The sequence below is a fragment of the Panthera uncia genome, unplaced genomic scaffold, assembly GCF_023721935.1.
Source record: "Panthera uncia isolate 11264 unplaced genomic scaffold, Puncia_PCG_1.0 HiC_scaffold_1220, whole genome shotgun sequence".
Classification (NCBI taxonomy): domain Eukaryota; kingdom Metazoa; phylum Chordata; class Mammalia; order Carnivora; family Felidae; genus Panthera; species Panthera uncia.
Window position 1 is genome coordinate 47,230 of NW_026057833.1, and position 18,174 is coordinate 65,403.

The following is an 18,174-nucleotide window of genomic DNA, read 5'->3' on the forward strand; positions in this document are numbered from 1 at the left end:
ACTTGCTGGATAAAGGAATCTGGCTGCTTTTTCTTTTTTCTATGCATCACATTGAAGATTTTCTGCCACTCCTTTCTGGCCTGCCAAGTTTCAATAGATAGGTCTTCCACTAGTCTTATGGGTCTCCCTTTGTAGGTTAGAGCTTGTTTATCCCTAGCCGCTTTCAGAATTGTTTCTTTATCCTTGTATTTTTCCAGTTTCACTATGATATGTCGTGCAGAAGATCTATTCAAGTTTCGTCTGAAGGGAGTTCTCTGTGCCTCTTGGATTTCAATGCGTTTTTCCTTCCCCAGATCAGGGAAGTTCTCAGCTATGGTTTGTTCAAGTACACCTTCAGCCCCTTTCTCTCTTCCTCCTCTGGAATTCCTATTATACGGATATTGTTCCATTTGATTGCATCACTTAGTTCTCTAATTCTCCCCTCTTACTCCTGAATTTTTTTATCTCTGTTTTCTCAACTTCCTCTTTTTCCATAATTTTATATTCTAATTCACCTATTCTCTCCTCTGCCTCTTCAATCTGTGCTGTGGTCGCCTCCATTTTATTTTGCACCTCATTTATAGCATTTTTTAGCTCCTCATGACTATTTTTTAGTCCCTTGACCTCTGTAGCAATAGATTCTCTGCTGTCGTCTATGCTGTTTTCAAGCCCAGTGATTAATTTTATGACTATTATTCTAATTCTCATTCTGTTATATTGCTTAAATCGGTTTTGATAAATTCGTTAGCTGTTGCTACTTTCTGGAGTTTCTTTTGAGGAGAGTTCTTCCGTTTCATCATTTTGGGTAGTCCCTGCAGTGGCTCCAAACTGCAGGGCACTTCTCCTGTGCTATCCTGAGTAACTTGTGTTGGTGGGTAGGACCACAGTCAGACCTGATGTCTCCTCTCAACCCACCACTGGGGCCACAGTCAGACTGGCATGTACCTTATCTTCCCTTCTCCCAGCGGCAGGACTCACTGTGGAGTGTTGTGGTCCATGTCTGGGCTCTTTGCACACTGCCAGGCTTATGGTGCTTCTTCAATGGGATCTGGCATACTAGCCAGGGTGGATGATCCGCAAGGTGCACAGGGGCGAGAGGGGCAGGCTTAGCTCGCTTTGCCATTGGTGGTCCCCTTTGGGAGGAGCCCTGCAGCACCAGGAGGGAGGCAGAGCCATCAGAGGGATGGATCCACAGAAGCACAGCTTTGGGCGTTTGCATGGTGTAAGCAAGTTTGGTGACAGGAACTGGTTCCCTTTGGGATTTTGGCTGGGGGATGGGAGAGGGAGATGGCACTGGCCAGTGCCTTTGTTTCCCACCGATCTGAGTTCTGTCTTCCTGGGCTCAACAACTCTCCCTCCAGGTGTCCTCTTGCCCTCCCCACTCTCCGAGCAGAGCTGTTGACTTTTAACATTCCAGATGTTAAGTCCCACTGGCTGTTAGAACTCACTCTGTCTGGCCCCTCTGCTTTTGCAAGCCAGACTTGGGGGCTCTGCCTTGCTGGGCGAGCTGCCCCTCCACTGCCCCATCTCCCTCCCACAGGTCCGTGTAGTGCTCACCACCTCTCCACCCTTCCTACCCTCTTCTGTGGGCCTCTTGTCCACGCTTGGCTCTGGAGAGTGCATTTTGCTAGTCTTCTGGTGGTTTTCTGGGTTATTTAGGCAGATGTGGGTGGAATCTGAGTGATCAGCAGGATGCAGTGAGCCCAGTGTCCTCCTATGCTGCCATCTTCCTAATTTTCCCAATCCTCATTTTTTTCTAACTGACAATGAACTTTAAAATGTTTCTATGACCTAGAGTATTCGTTTGGCACACTTTCCCAGCTGAGTGCCAATTTCTGAAAGATACTCATCTGGACTTTGGTGATTTTCTACATTTTTATTCCACTAATGCCATTCTAACAATTTATATTTTTTCAATTATTCTAGACATGGAAAGTCTCCACAAAAAACAAAAAATGATATTAACACGACATATCCACAAGAAGGGCATGGCCCTGACTGTGCCAAAGGTAAGTTTCATGGGGATAATCCCTAGACATCCAAACTAAAGGCCTAAAGGTAATGAGATAAGTTGATAATTGAGCACAATTGCCTGCATGTAATTAAGTTAGGATTAAGCTCTTTCCGGGCAAAAAGTTTTGGGTAGTTTTAAATCAGTGAAGAAATTAACATGAGTTCAAATGAATGAATAATAACCTGAGATCTTAAAAAAAAAAAAAGAGGGAAAGAGACAGTTGCATAAACATTGCTTATTACCTCATATTTGAAATATATATACTCTTCAAAGTTAATCTGATAACTCTGAGGTTGGGATACTAAAAAAGAGAAAATAATGGTGCCTACAGGGGAGTAGCAACATGTGTATGCAACTAACATTGAAAATATTTTAATAGGATGCTATTATTATTTGCTACTCTAGAATTTATAGGTAGAAAAATAAATGTATGCATGTATGTGGGCAAACCATTAACCAACTTTTGTCTTCTACCCAAAGCATAAATCTCTTGCTCCAGAGAATCCTATTGAATGCACTGATTTGGGTGATGCATTTACTCAGAGATCTGCATTGACTCAACATTTGTTAATTCACCTCAGGAGGAAACATTACATCAGCAAACAGTGTCGAAAATCACTTAGTGAACAATCATCCCTTACTCGACATAACCAAATTCACACACAAGGCAAATTATATAAATGTCATGTGTGTGGGAAAGCCTTTAGTAATTGCTTTTGCCTTAGGAGACATGAGATGATCCACACTGGAGAGAAACCATTTAAATGCCATCTTTGTGGGAAAGGCTTTGTGCAAAGCTCTGACCTTAGAAACCACAACCAAACACACACAGGGGAGCGGCCATATGAATGCCATGTGTGTGGGAAAGCTTTTCGTCAGAATTCGTACCTGAGACAGCATGAGAATATTCACACAAGAAAGAAATCATACGAATGCCATCTATGTAAGAAAGCTTTCAGTCACAGATCCTACCTTAGAAAACACGAGAGAATTCATTCTGGAGAGAAATGTTTCCAATGTCATGAATGTAAGAAAACGTTTAGTCAGAGCTCTGGCCTTAGCCAGCACAAGAGAATCCACACTGGAGATAAACCACATGTGTGTCTTCTGTGTGGGAAAGCCTTCATTCAAGGTTCAGAACTCAGACGGCACGAGAGAACACACACAGGGGAGAAGCCATATGAATGTCACCAGTGTGGGAATGCCTTCAGTCAATATTCTAACCTTCGACGACACAAGAGAACGCACACTGGAGAGCAACCATATGCATGTCAGCTATGTGGGAAAGCCTTCAGCCATTATTCTTCCCTTAGACGACATGAGGGAACCCATCCCCGTGGAGAAAATCATGAGTGCCCTCAGTAAGTATTCCGACCTGAGACGACACGGTTTTACAGATGCAATGAATGTGGAAGAAGTGTCAGTCACAGCTTTCACAGTGACACTCACCACAGGATGCACATATTGAAGAAACGGCCTGCAGTCAATATGGGAAATGCTTCAGTCCTCATACTCCTCCCTCAAGAAATGTATTTGCATTTGGAAGTGAATTCATATGTATGCCGTCCACATGGCAAAGCCTTTAGTCACTGGTCTGACCTTAGATAACACAGCAGAACTTATGCTGTAAGTATAATGACACAGATGTTTCCAGCAAAGCGCTCAACTTGAAAGATACTAGAGCACTTATCGGGAATTCTTGTCAAACATGAGCAAACTCCACACGGGAGAACCCTTTGGTCTGTAATCACTGCGAAAGAATATTTAGCCAAACACCTGGTGTGAGCGTAAGAAAAGTCCGTGAAGGAATAAACACTAAGGATGTAAGAGGATGAAGCCTCTGAGGAGTACCAAACACTTCTTACAGATAATTCAGACCCGAGAAGTTATTCAATGTAAAATCGTGGGAAATCCTTTATTCAAAGAACAACTCTTGCGGCACATGTGAAGATTCTGACTGTACGAAACACTCGCAGTATCACGAGTGAAGGGGAGTCTTCAGTGTCCCTTATTTTTTAGTCAACAGTAAGGTTCTCACACTGATAAGATAGCAGTCCTGAAATCAGAGTAAACTTCAGCCAGATTTTGTATCAGAAAAAAGAGTGTGTGCATGGGTGTGCGTGTGTGTGTGTGCACGTGTGCGTGAGTGGTGGTATTGCTACATATGAAAGTGTCCTTTAGTACTTGGCAAGTCATTGAGACTTTGAGAAAATACCTGTTTGTGGAAAATGTGGCATGGACTATAGGAGAGTGACATGGTCTGGCAAGATCGAATGTAGGATTTCGTAAGAAGTTAAACGTTTACTGTAGATCTGCACTTGCAAATCTTGAAACAATAAAACCTATTGCTAAAGAAGCGAAATGTTGGTGTTCTAGTTTTCTCTGTGTGGTTGTAAACAGATTCAGTTCTGCACTCCTTGGTATGTGGGTGAGAGGATCAGCAAGACTCCCCCCACCTCCCCCTTCGCCAACAGCTCCTTCCACACAGATCAGCTCCACTCTTTCCAACTTGCCTCCGACACCATCTGTCTCCCTTCAAGCCCTGGTGGTGGCATAGTTGTGATCTTTAGCCCCACTTTCCTGGTTTCTTGGTGTCATGACCCTCATCAGGAAAGGTCATGGAGGCCCTCACTGTCAAGGACATCTAGTCCAAAATTTGGTGACCCTTCACCCTGTGTCTCTGCTACTGGAAGCAACCTGGTGCCAGAGAGATGGCAGTTGTGCCCTCCAAGCCCCCAGAAAGCTGTGCGGATTTTGTCCCCACGCTTCTCAATTGAGCTAAGTGGAAACAAGAGTTAATGCCATGACCACAGTCTACATCTTCTTAAGGTAATTCCTGATTCATGCAAGCTCCAGTCACCTTAGATAAAGCCATAGCTGTTCGCCACCCCATCCCACAGACCAGAAAATAGGGCTCCAGTAGGATAAAATCCCTCAAACTATGAGTCGCCACATAAGCTGTTTTTTTTTTTTTAATAATGAATGTAATGTACTTCTCCCCTAGAAAATTAAGCATTCTCACAAAGGGGATGTCCCTGCTTTGTCTCCAAGGCTTAGAAATATTGTCCTTTGACCAACACCAATATCGAACCTAAACATCAAGGAGAAATACTCCAAGGAGATCCACTGGGTTGGCCTGTGCTCTTGCCATTCCAGCTCAATCCCAAAAACATGGGCCTGAGACCAAATAAATGAGCACATTCCTGATTGAAACTGATATATCATTAAAAAATCTCCACCAGCGATTCTATGGTCCAGGTAGGGTAGAAACATGTCAACTCTTGTGCAAGGGTGATGAGCAACCGACTGTATCATCTGCCTCAGGGAAAGCATGCTGCATCCACACGTTGTAGTTGAATTGAACTGGAATTCTGAGCAACCACCTTATTTGAGACCTATCTGGTACCTCAGCCAGGAATCACCATCCCTGTCCCCTGGTCTGTGTGTCACCAGGAGGGAAGGGATAGGTCCTGGTTCCACCTGGGGGGTGGGGTCTGTGCTAGTGTTGGGACCCCTATGATGGAGGCACACACCCCCATGTCCCAGTGGGATTTATCCATGCCCACATGGATGTGTGCTGGGGAGTCATACTGAGATTAAGGGACTTCAGTATAGGGCTGATCACATACAATTATATGATCACAGTGGGCCATACACAAGATTTGTTTGAGTGGCACACTGACAGCCTGACCAAGTGGAGAGGTCCCTCATGGATGATATCTTCCAGTGGCCACAGTATGGGGCCACTACCCAGGAAGTTAGGATGGCAAAGAAACTCCCCAGAGGAGAGGAGTTGGAGAAGGGGCTTACCTGTGGAGATGATGTCTCTCAACAGCAATATAAGGAGTCTCTGAGCCAGAGAATTATGAATGAATGGCAAGAGCTTGGAGACACTGATAGTCATGGTTTATCTTATTTCCTGCTAGTAGACGTTAGGTGGGGATTCACGGGGTATGCACAGAAGATATAGCCACACTAAAAACGGCTTAAAATCTACAAATTTGGGCTAAGTTTAGAACAATTCAGTGTGTAAAAATTTGAATTTGGAAACAAGGGCTTTTGAGCTAAAGGGCTCTGTCCCCTGCCAATAAATAAACAACATAGGCCTGATATGCAGAGACCATCTTTGGCTCATCTATAAACCATGACTGATCATTTCAAATAATTTGCCTTCATGTTTGCTGCTTAGTTTTTCTCCTGATCAAATCCAATGCTAAAGCCCTCTTATGATATGTTTTTTTTTTTTATTTCTGCTGTTGTACTTTTCAACTCCAGGATTTCTATTTAACTCCATTTTATAATTTATGTATTGAAACTCTTGATTTGGTAAAAAGCACGTTCTTCCTGGTGTCCTTTATTTTTTTTTTAAAGCATCATTAAAATACTACTTTTAAAGCCATGTCCTTAGGGGCAGTGTCTTCAATTTCCTTCCTCTCTCCATCCCCAGAATGAACTGTACTTCATTGCTTTTTTTGTTTGTTTCAAATTGTTATTTAAATATAGTTAGTTCACATATGGTGTAATATTGGTTTCAAGAGTAGAACTCAGGGATTTATCACTTACAGATGACACCCGGTGTCTAGGATGAGCATCCCAACAAGTGCCCTCTTTAATGCCCATCACCTGATTAGCCCATCCCCCCATCTCCCTCTCCTTCAGCAACCCTCAGTTTGTGTTCTCCAGTTAAGAATCTCTGTGGTTTGCTTCTCTCTCTCTCTTTCTCTCTCTTGCTCTCGCTCTAGCTCTCGTTCTCTCTTCCTTCCCCTACATAGAAGTACTAAAAAAGAGCTGGGGGGTGAGTGTGGGACTCCAATACACATAACGTAAATGCCTTATAGTATAAGAAAAGGTTTATAATGAAAATAAGAACTGTTCTAGAGACGAAGAATACCAATAAGCAGTACACATTAACAGCCCTGGTCCCATAGGTCAAGCCACGAGGGTTTTTTTTTTTTTTAAACACTCAATCTGGACCTCCATATCCAAATAGGTAATATGTAAATAGTTGTGCTTAAATAGGTTTAATAAACAAGACTGTAATAATGAGATATGCAAAGAACTATGGAAATTAATAGTTTTAAGCATGCATTGAACATTAAAGAGAAATACACAGAAATTTAATACATTAATGAAAGAGTATAAATCACAAATAAACATGTAAAGCAAACAGAATAAATAAATATCCAGAAATATAAGAATAAATAAATGATTGCTATCTGATAGCAAATTTTACAGTAGAATATCCACCAAGGCAAATCAAGGAATAGTTTCTATTCTCTGTGTACAGACCACTTCTAAATATTATTGTCATTAGATTTCTCAAAAGAGATATAAATTGATTTTCCTCTTCTGCAGGAGCCTGAACGACTCCATTCAAATGTATTTTCTCATCCTTTCCCAGACATGCATATAGTTACAAATTAAAGCAAAGGAAGGAGAACTTACTTCCTTTAAAGAGCAAAGTAAGAATTATACCAATTTCTCAACAGAAGTGAATAAAAGTCAATGAATTATCAATAAGGTGCTCAAAAAAGTTAATTATCTGTCAGAATTCTAAAGTTAATGAAAAACCCTTTAAAAAAACAGTATTAAAGACATTTTCATCTGAGAGCATATAGTACTTTCCATAGAAAGGCGCTCTTCAGATAAATGAAAGTTATCCCAAATGATGGAAACCTAAAGATAAAGGAAAGGATACAGAAGAACAAAAAAGACACGTTTTCATATGATTAAAAACGATCAAGTTTTGTATAGCACTGTTAATTTTTTTAAAAACTCATGTATGGCATATAAACACACACAAATATATATATATATATATATGCATATATATATATGCACACACACATATACATATGTATATACATACTTGTATGTGTATATATATATATATATATATATTCCCTTCTTCGTGGGTTATGTACTGTCATACCACTGTGTTAGTTTATATATTGTACTGTAATGTAATTGTACTATGTTATTAAACTATCATGCTGGTGTTACAGTACATAATTACAGTTAAAACCCAAAGAGATGTAAAATACTAGTTCATACTTCATATTCATATTTAATAACCCAAGGGTGTAAGTCTTCCTTTATGAATAATTACTGAACATATAAATGAATGAAACTACCCAACCTAAAGATGTAGAATGGCAGAATGGATTAAAAATTTTAAACAGAAGGACAAACAAAATCATGATACAATTATATAATGTCTACAAGAGATTCCGCTTAAATCTAAAGCTACAGCTAGGTTAAAAGTTAAAAGGGGGGAAAGATATGCCATGGAAGTAGTCACCAAAAGAGAGCTAAGGTACTTATTTTAATATCAGACAAAACAGACATCAAGTCCAAAACTGTTACAATAGATAAACAAGGAATATATATATTAATGTTCATTTATTTTTGACAGAGAGAGACAGAGCATGAGCAGGGGAGGGGCAGAGAGAGAGAGGGAGACACAGGATCCGAAGCAGGTTCCAGGCTCTGAGCTGTCAGCACAGAGCCGGATGTGGGGCCTGAGCTCACAGACCACGAGATCATGACCTGAGCCAAAGTTAGACACTCAACTGACTGAGCCACACAGGCACCCAAGGATACTATATATTGATTAAAGAATCTGTAGTATAAGGAGATATAATACTTATACTCCTATATATATATATATATATATATATATATAGGAGTATTTAATATATAAATAAGTATATATTTATATACTTATACATATAAATATATATGTGACAAATATTAGAAGTCCCAAATATATGAAGCAAATATTGACAAAATCAAAGGGAAAAAAGGAAATACTTCTACAATAATGGAGACATCAATACTTACTTTCAGTAATGGATACAAGAACCAGATAGAAGTTCTGTATAGAAAGAAAGTGACTTAAACAGCAGCATATCAGTTAGTACTCACAGATATATGATACACTCCACCACCAACAGCATAACAAATCAAGCACATGGGGAACATTCTCTGGACCAGACCATATGTTTGGCTGCAAAAAACTTTTAATAAATTTAAAGAGATTGAAATCATACAAAGTACTGTTTCTGCTCACAATGGAAAATAAATAGAAATCGATGACAGAAGGAAAACTGGAAAATTTGCAAATATGTGGAAATAAAACAATATACATATATTTTAATTTTTAATGTTTATTTATTTTTGAGGGGGCGGTGACAGAAAGAGAGACAGAGAATCTGAATCAGGCTCCACGCATCAGCACAAAACCTGACTTGGGGCCTGAACTCACTAACCGTGAGATCATCACCTGAGACAAAGTCAGACATTAAACCGACTGAGCCAACCAGGCCCTCCAATAACATATTCTTTTTTTTTTTTTTTAGTTTATTTACTTATTTTTGAGAGAGTGTGAGCATGAGCAGGGGAAGAGCATGTGAGAGAGAGAGAGAGAGAGAGAGAGAATCCCAAGCAGTCTCCACACTCAGTGTAGAGCCCGATGCAGGGCTCAAACTCACAAATTGTGAGATCATGACCTGAGCCAAAATCAAGAGTCACTTAACCAACTGCAACACCCAGGCGCCCCCCAACAGCATATTCTTAACAAGCAATGAGACAAAGGGGAAATCACAAGGGAAATTAGAAAACATCTCGAGACAACTGAAACAAAAACATAATATTCTAAAACCTGTGTGATGCAGTGAAAGCAGCACTAAGAGGGAAGTTCATATATGGAAACACATTAAATGAAATCTTATCTAAACATAATAACCTAACTTCACATCCTTATAAAGCAGGAAAAGATGAGCAACCTAAACCTAAGGATAGAAGAATGAAGAAAAATCATAAAGATTAGAGGAGAGGAAAAGAAAGAAAAGTGACATAGGAAATATTTTAGGGGAGGTGGGGTGGCTCAGTCAGTTAACCATCTGACTTTGTCTCTGGTCATGATCTCATGATTCAGTTCAAGCCTCACATTGGGCTGTCAGCCCAGAGTCGACTTTGGATCCTCTGTCCTCTTGCCTCTCTGCCATTCCCCCACTCGTTCTCTCCCTCTCCCTCTCCCTCTCCCTCTCCCTCTCTCTCTCTCTCTCTCTCACCCCCACCCCCTCCCCAAAATTAATAAAGGTTAAAAAATTAAAAAAATATTTTAGAAAGTCAGTATTTGGAAACAAAACAAAGGACAAAATTTTAGGTACATTACACATAAAAAAAGAGAGGACTCAACTAGCAGAATGAGAAATGAAGTGGGGTTATGTCGGAGTGACAGAAATATAAAAAGTATTACAAAATGATTTGAATATTTGTATGCTAACAAATTAGGTAACCTAGATGAAACCAAAGTGATTTCCATGGGAATCCATTTCACGGACTTTCCTTTATGTCCATGATTTTGAGGGATTGCTTGTATGTGTGCTAGCAATGTGTGGGGTGGGGTGCGAATATTATTTTGGGACACTCTTCCAACACCTGGATCTCTCAGGATGCACAGGCATCTTTCCCTGGTGACACACTCCCCCCCATTGGCCATCCAAACTCAGTAGCCCCCACCGTGAACCTCCACCAGCAGGAGGCCTCTAATTTCCCTAGAAGTCAGAATGGAAGTGCTTGTCCACTTCAGGAGGCAGACATGATGCGGAACCTTTCTAGTAGTTGTTCTGATGGAATCAAAGCATCAAGGTGATACAGCCATGTAGTTTTTCATCACCACCCTGAGGTGGAGGACCACTTCCAATGAAAATTGAATTCTTTTCTTTCTCACATTTTTTTAGAATGGACTAAGGTCTTAGAGTTTCTGTTTCTCTCTTTGCTGTGTTTGTCATGAATGTGTCCTTGGTGGTGAGGAAAGAGTAGTGACTATTCTCTGTGTGTTGTGTGTTCCCACAGCATCCACACAGGCTGATGCCCATGTATACCACCAAGAGGGCATCTGTCCTGGAATCACACCTCCCGGGTGAGCCTCCTAGCATGACACCTGATATAAGAGCACTGTACCCATCAGCTTCTCCTCTCAGAAGAGAGGAGAATTGCTTTTGAAAGAATAGCATAGCCCTCCTTGTCCACTTGCTAGGTCCTGGCAGGGGCTGAGGCTATAGAACCAGTGAGAGAAGCAAGCGGGTGTCATTGGAGTCTGAAGATGGTAGGCTCCAGACCCGGGAAGAATGGACATGTCAGGGTCAGGCACTCAGACAGGAGTAGGTGTTTCATTCTGGAACAGGGGTGAGCTTTGTGCTCCAGGAAGGTCTGGAATGGACTGGCTCATGTCACTACATTAAATAGGGGGACATGATTTTTTTCAGACCAGTCATGTGTGAGTTACTATCATCTAACACCGTCCAGTGAGAACGCAACTGATTTTCTAGAAAGAGATGACAACCAAAGGGAGAGATGATTCCTTGCAGAAACAGGTCCAAACTTGGCACCTAACAACGGATATTTGAAGAACAGGGAAAGGTGTGCTTGTGCCCTGGTCTCGCTCGCCTTCTCCCCCGCCCACTATCTGGTGAATTCTCCTTGGGGAGTGGTCCTGAGAGTGGCTGGTGCCAGGCTGGCGAGGTGGAGTGAGGGCCTAGATGTGAGGTGAGGCCAGCTGAGGATTGAGAGCATTGGGAAGGGCTGTGGGGATGGCTGTGGCAGGGGTAAGGATGCTGCATGTAAGGGTGGGGCTGTGGTATGGTGCCATGGAGTGAGGCCAGGCAGAGGCTGAAGGAAGCGGTGGGCGGGGCTGGAGGGCACCAGGTTGGGAGAGGGCCATGCCTTGAGGGCAGTGGACAGAGGCCACAGGAGCAGCATCTTGGAGAAGATTGGAAAGGCCAATTCCAAAGTGCATACCACGTCCAATAACGCCAACCTTCAAGGAGAGAAACCATCCAGAGTGCCAACAGCACTGCTGATGGAGGCCCTCCATCTTGGCCAGTGGGGCCGCTAGCTTTTGCACTGCTGTGGGAGAAAGGTGATTGCTTGGATGACACTCAGAAATGCCGCGCCGATAGGATTCTGTTCCTTGGCTCTGGCCCTTCCGGATCTGAAAGACATCCCCCTGCCACAGTGTCCATGGCTGATGCCAGCCAGGCCATGAGAAATGGTGGCAATCACACCAATATTCCCCAATGGGAGAAAAAGCTAAATAGAATGTCCAAGTTGATGGGCAAGAAGAAAGAGCCCCAAACGAGGAGCGTTGGAGACAGGGAGCCCCCTGCGTCAACACAGGGACTTGTCAGGAAGAACGATTTGGGTCACAAGACCAAGTGCCAAAGCAGCTAGTCCCAAGGGGACATGGAGCATAGGATCCCATTCCTCCAAATGTCCTAGCAAGCGTAGTTACCATCTTAGAGACAGAAAGGGGAATGGGGAGGGCAGGGCAGGGTGTGGAGTGAAGGGACATTGGAAATTGTTCATGGACACACTGCTCCCATTGGGAAAGTGAGAAGTTTCGACACAGAGGACGCTGAAGGGGCCCCCAACCACAGGAACATACATAATGCCAGGGGCCCCAAAAGCTTCTGTGTAGGCAAATAAGAAAAGCGAGGTTATGAATGAAACAGGCATACACAGACGTCTCTTTTTCCTAAAATAAAGATGATTCTGAAAAGTCTATCTCCATATACATACTATTTACAAATGCATGAGGGGCACCTGGGGTTTTCAGTAGGTTAAGTGTCGGGCTTCGGTTCAAGCCATGATCTCACAGTCTGTGGTTTTGAGCCCTGTGTCAGGCTCAGTGCTGACAGCTGGGAGCCTGGAGCCTATATCAAATTCTGTATCTCCCTCTTTGTCTGCCTTTCCCCTGCTGCTGCTCTGTGTCTCTGTGTCTCTGAAAAATGAATAAACATTAAAAAATTTTTTTCTTAATGCATGGAAATGCTAAACCACAAGGGTTAATTCCTAGTTTCTAGGAGGGACAACAGCACAGCTGATTGAATTAATTGGATTAAAGTGATCCAGAGGTCACGTGACCTTGGGCCAGTATAAAGGTCAGGGAAGGAAGGAAGCTTCTTTCACTGACCATTCTTCATGCATTCGGATGCTGATTCTCCTCCCCTGGAGTCCGCCTGCCACCCATTGTTCTGAACTTCTCCTGACAGACAGGAGAAGCACATTTGCATTTCAGGTGGGTTGGGATGATTTGGGCCTCACCCAAGCGGGCATAAAAATTGGACAGGGACGAAATGGAAGTTGTGATGTGCCTCTACTCACCAGGTGAATAGTCTTTAGTGTTGATGACTATTCTGAGGACAGAGACTGAGGAAAGTCATGTATCTCAATATTCCTGAGGACATGAGATTCTGATTCAAAACGAACTGAACCCCAGAGTCTGATTGGTGTGGGGGTATGCGGGAGCAACGACAGCATCCTGCTCCATTTCACCATGGGGTCTGAAAACCTAAAGAATTCACTCTGAGTTCACTGGAGTTTTGATATTCATTTCCCATGGTTTACAAGGAAATTCAGAGTGGGGACCTAGAAAGAAACCATAAATAAAAGAGTTCAGACCCTCACCTTAGATTCCAATCTAGCAGAAGGGATACTAGGTTTTTGGAATTGAATTTGTGTTTGAAAATGGCTTCCTTTTATGTCAAGTGGGCAGTTCCATTTTTTGAGAGTCAAGCATACTTGTGTATGTTGGGACAGTATTTCTCGTGTAAGTCAGGGCAGTATTTCCTGTGGTTTTGATACCAGAGTACAGTTGAGAGACTTCATGAAAGTCTCTCCATTGAGTCACTCAAGACCATCTCCCTTGCCTTTTCTAAGGTTTCCCTGCTGGGGGTGGGTCCTCAGGAGACTATGTAGAACATGCAGGAAGGAGAGGTCATGCAGGGTGAAGACTGTATTTGACCTGGAGGTCATGACGCCCCCTCATGCCTGTTGGGAGAAGGGGTACATGAAAGAGTCAAATATCTATGTGAATATGACTCTCCTTTCTCTTTTGACTCAGGAAATCCAAAAATCCCTATCCACGGAGGGCTGACCTGACCCTCCAAGGAGGTGGGGCAGATGGCAGCAGGTCCCACCAAGCAGGAATTTAGACCCTTGAATGCCCCAAAATGGAAGAGGCAACACAGGGTCCCCATGGTGTGCAGGAATCCCAGGCCAGTGGAGGAAGATCCTAGGGTAAGTGGATCCTTGGAGGTGTGGTGAAGCAGCGGGTGGGAGCCACTACTCTGGAGATGGGGATTGCACATGACAAGCTCTGTGTCCTTCTGTCAGTTGTCCTTTCCTAGCCAAGGATGGTGTTTTGGAATCTCCCCAGCAGGCTCATTAGGACCTTCAGATCTGCGGATCAAACTTACTTGTACATAGGTCAGGTCTAGGCTGGTGTTTGTCCAAATCTTTCCATGTGGCTCATTTGTATTCAGTCTGAAGTCTCCAATCCCTGCTGTGGTCCCTCCCCCCACAGAGGTTCAAACATATTAAATATCCTGGAGCTCACAAGTCGTATATGATGTACCCTGTCCAGAACCCATCTTCCACTCCTAGAATATGTCTTTCTCTGTCGAAGACTCTAAGTCTAAAGTTCTCTTTTGTCCAGCAAAAAGGGGACACAGGATTAAAGCGAGAGATGGCTAATGTCTGGGCAAAGACAAGAGACCCAAATCAGCGTTCTTGCCCCTTATTTATTAAGATCAGAAGGCTTACAAACGTGATGGGCATGCACAAAGAGACCAAGATACTGTGAACAATAACTTGGGGACGTGAGGGAAAATAGGGGTTTTGAAGATATACACTGTTTGGGGTTTGGGTTAGTATTAAACAAAATCCTGGCCCCGGGCAGATAGGCAGTTGATTGTTAAGGGCATGCAGGAGGTACTGTGCCTGTTTATCTTTGACAGCTTAGGGGATGAGACATACAGGGAGAATAGCCTCAGGGTTAACAAGGCACCTTTTCTTTTGTTAACCATCTCCTCTCCAGGCTGCTTGGCCTGCAGGGCAGTGTCCATTGTCCAATTCACCAATTTATCTAACTTTGCCCTTTCCTCCTGTGAAAGCAGCTTTTCTGCTATAGTACTAATTGGGGGGCATTTTTGCCCTGCATGCCTGATCTTGCTTACCTCATATACTTTTGTATTGGGAGCCTTTGTGCCCATTCCTATTTTGGGGACTCTGCACCCACTTTCTATTTTGGGTGCCTTTGCACCTCCCTATTCTTGGAGTGCCAATCTGATTTACCCAAACTCAGGTGTTTGGGGGAGCATTCTATGGCTTTGAATTTCTTTATGCCTTGTTAACCCATTGGTGTAAGCCCGGGAGATTCCTAAGCTTATCCCCCACACTTCTTATGTTCTTTGCAGTTGGATTGTGGTTCCTGCTCATTTACTGAGCCTCTCCACCTTCTTTCACACAGGTAAAGTGTACGAACTGCAGAGCCTTTGGGCACAAAGCATCAAGCAGCTGGTGGACCATGAAGCACTGGGATGGGTCCCGGATCCCCCAGACCTGGGACTCCAGGAAGCTGAGGGAGAATCTGGAACCAAGGAGAATGTGGAAGACAGGCAATGCAGCTCCTTCTACTTCCCAAGTTTTGTTGTGCAGGCGAGAAGGTCAGCAGAGGAAGGCGCTGCTCCAGAGATTCCCCAGGAGACTCCCAGGAAGGCAGCAGCGAACCTGGAGGGAATCCACAGAACCCTGTGACTATGAGAGAGTGAGTGTCCCCTGTTCCTGCTCTTCTTCTTTCCCCAGGACAGGGGTGGGCTTCATTGCCCTCCTGGGAGCAGAGGGGTTTCAACTTCGACCAAGGTGATTTCTCTGGGAGTCCTTTTCTCCCAGTTCCCCTGGGTGTCCATGCTTTTTCAGGATCCCTTATATGTGTGCTAACAGTGTGGCTAGTGGGGGAGGGGGGTGAGAACACTATATCAGGAAACTCTTGCAACACCTAGATGCCTCTCTGGAAGACCACACATCTTTCTTTGTGACACATACTCCCAAGTTGGCCATGGAACTCAGCCCCCACCGCGAACCTCCACCTGTAGGATGCCTGTACTTTCCCTAGAAGCCTGAATGGACGTGCTTGTCCACTTCGGGAGGCAGGCATGATGCACAACCTTTCTGGTCCGTCGCTTCCATGGAATCAAAGCATCAAGGGGCTACTGCCCAGTGTTTCTTCCCGATCGATGCTGAGCTGAAGGCCCTTGTCCTCTGTCAGTACAATCCTTTCCCGTCTCTCCCAGTTGTTTTTGCGTTTCTGTTTCTTTGCTGTGCTTGCGTGCATGTGTCCTTGGTGGGGAGGAAGGACTAATGGCCGTTGTCTGTGTGTTGTGTGTTCCCACAGTATCCGCACAGGCCGATGCCCATGTACACCACCAAGAGGGTGTCTGTGCTGGAGCCGCACGTCCCGGCTGAGCCTCCTAGCGGGACGCCTGACACGACACAGCTGTCCCCGTCGGCTGCTCCTCTCGGGAGACCTGCGGCGAGCACCTTCCCGCCTGCTGGCCGACAGGATGCCCAGCAAGTGGGGACCGCTGCCCCGCCTGCCCCGCCTGCCCCGCCTGCCCCGGCACACCAACGCTCTGCCCAGGATCCAGGCCTCGGTGTCCAGCTGAGACAACACCGGCCCCGATGTGCCTCCCTCGAAGCTTCCAGGGCCGTCTCCAAGGCGCGTGGCATTGGCCACGCCCAGGCACCAGCCAAGCGTCCTGAGGGGAGCCCTGATCCTCCTCCAACCCGTTTGGCTGCGAGTCCCCAGCCCCACATCCAGACACCAGGCACGAGATGGGCCCCGCTCCCCGACGACACGTGCCAGAACCCCCGAAAGAAACCACGTTGCAGCCCCTTCCAGCCACCCCACAAGAGCACAGGGAGCACCCATGTGGGGCTGGGCCAGAGTCTGTGTCGTCCAGCAAGGACAAGTGCATGTGGTCCCACGGGGGCAGCCCAACTGACCAGGAAGACACCTGCCTTGGTGCAAAGCATGAGCCTCCAGCCTCCACGCCCCCAACCTCACCTGGACACTCTCCAGGCGTGCACCTTGCCCCCGTGTCCGCCCTGTCCGCAGGCACCCGGCCAATCCCTGAGAATGGTCTTCAGCCACCTGGACAAAGGTGGCTGGAGCTCCAGGTTCATTACAGCTCCCTGTCTGGCAGCTCCCAAGTCGCCAGCCCCCACTGGTCAGGTTCCTCCCGACACACACCAGTCTGAGGGAGCCTGTGTGTGCATCCCATTGAGTGTCCTCTTTGATCGCCTGCAGCTTTCATCATCCTCAGATGAGTGCAATTGGCAGTGAGACACCTCATGGCCTTGGAATCTTGACCTCCAACTCAGTGACCCTGAGGAGATGACTGTTTATTTGAAAACAGGTTCTAATTGACCTTTTGGGCCCAATGTGCAAAATTGGAGCCCTGGTCATACTTGGATGTCACGCTTGTGTCGTGTGTATACATACACCCCTTTCCCCAACACAGAACACACTTTTTCTTTAGGTAATATATGTTATTTTTCACATGATACTTATCAACGTGGATGTAAAGTTTATTTTATGTAAATACATATTTAAGAAATTTAGTGAAATTATAATAATAAGTTGTAAGCCTCTATGTAAATATAACCTATGAAATTAAATGCGTTTGGTTTGCAAATGTGCAATTTGGGGATTCTGAATAAAGGACCAACTGTTTCCTTTGCAAATTCAAAGAAGAGATTAATTTGGTAGACTCTGTGATGGTAGTTTTGTGCCAATTGTACTGGGGAATATATTACCCGCATTCTTCATTTTTGTTATTAAATGTTATCATGAAACTATGTTTCCTTTTTTTTCACATTTAATAAAATTTTTCCAAATAGGACATAAGGTGCATTAGTTTCTTTCTCAGCTTTGAAGATTATTTTTAATTATTTACTTTATCAAAGCTTAATTAACTGTCAGGAAAGAGGAGCTTGATAGGACCTAGGTCTGCTTCGACTTTCAGAACCTCAGGCAAACCCAGCTGTAGTGTGTAAATACATGCTTATTAGAGTCATTTTTGTGTGATTGGGCACCTGGGTAGCTCAGTCGGTTAAGCATCCGACTCCTGATTTCAGGTCATGATCTCAGAGCTCATGAATTCAAGCCGGGTGTCTGGCTCTGCCCTGTCAGGGCAGAGCCTGCTTGGGATTCTCTCTCTCTCCTTCCCGCTATGCCCCTCCCCCACTCTCCCCCCCCCACCCGGTCTCCCTGAAGATAAAATAAATAAACTATAAAAATATTTCCTTGTGATCCTGTGTACCTCCAATAT

The 18,174-nt window shown here is 44.3% G+C and overlaps 1 protein-coding gene across 1 annotated transcript; it reads left to right on the plus strand.

Moving 5' to 3' along the window:
• The first annotated feature begins 14,038 nt into the window (after window positions 1-14,038).
• Window positions 14,039-17,186, plus strand: LOC125916824 (putative protein FAM90A23). The gene is made up of 3 exons (XM_049623098.1): window positions 14,039-14,080; window positions 15,312-15,608; window positions 16,221-17,186. The coding sequence occupies exons 1-3, from the start codon at window positions 14,039-14,041 to the stop codon at window positions 17,184-17,186; spliced, it is 1,305 nt and encodes a 434-aa protein (XP_049479055.1).
• The last annotated feature ends 988 nt before the right edge of the window (window positions 17,187-18,174 follow it).

Bases quoted from the DNA above. Each gene is read 5' to 3' on its own strand.
- LOC125916824 (XM_049623098.1), top strand. From the start codon at position 14,039: ATGGTGTGCAGGAATCCCAGGCCAGTGGAGGAAGATCCTAGG. The intron at 14,081-15,311 runs GTAAGTGGATCC...TCTTTCACACAG, and splicing joins CAGTGGAGGAAGATCCTAGG to GTAAAGTGTACGAACTGCAG. The intron at 15,609-16,220 runs GTGAGTGTCCCC...TTGTCTGTGTGT, and splicing joins AACCCTGTGACTATGAGAGA to TGTGTGTTCCCACAGTATCC.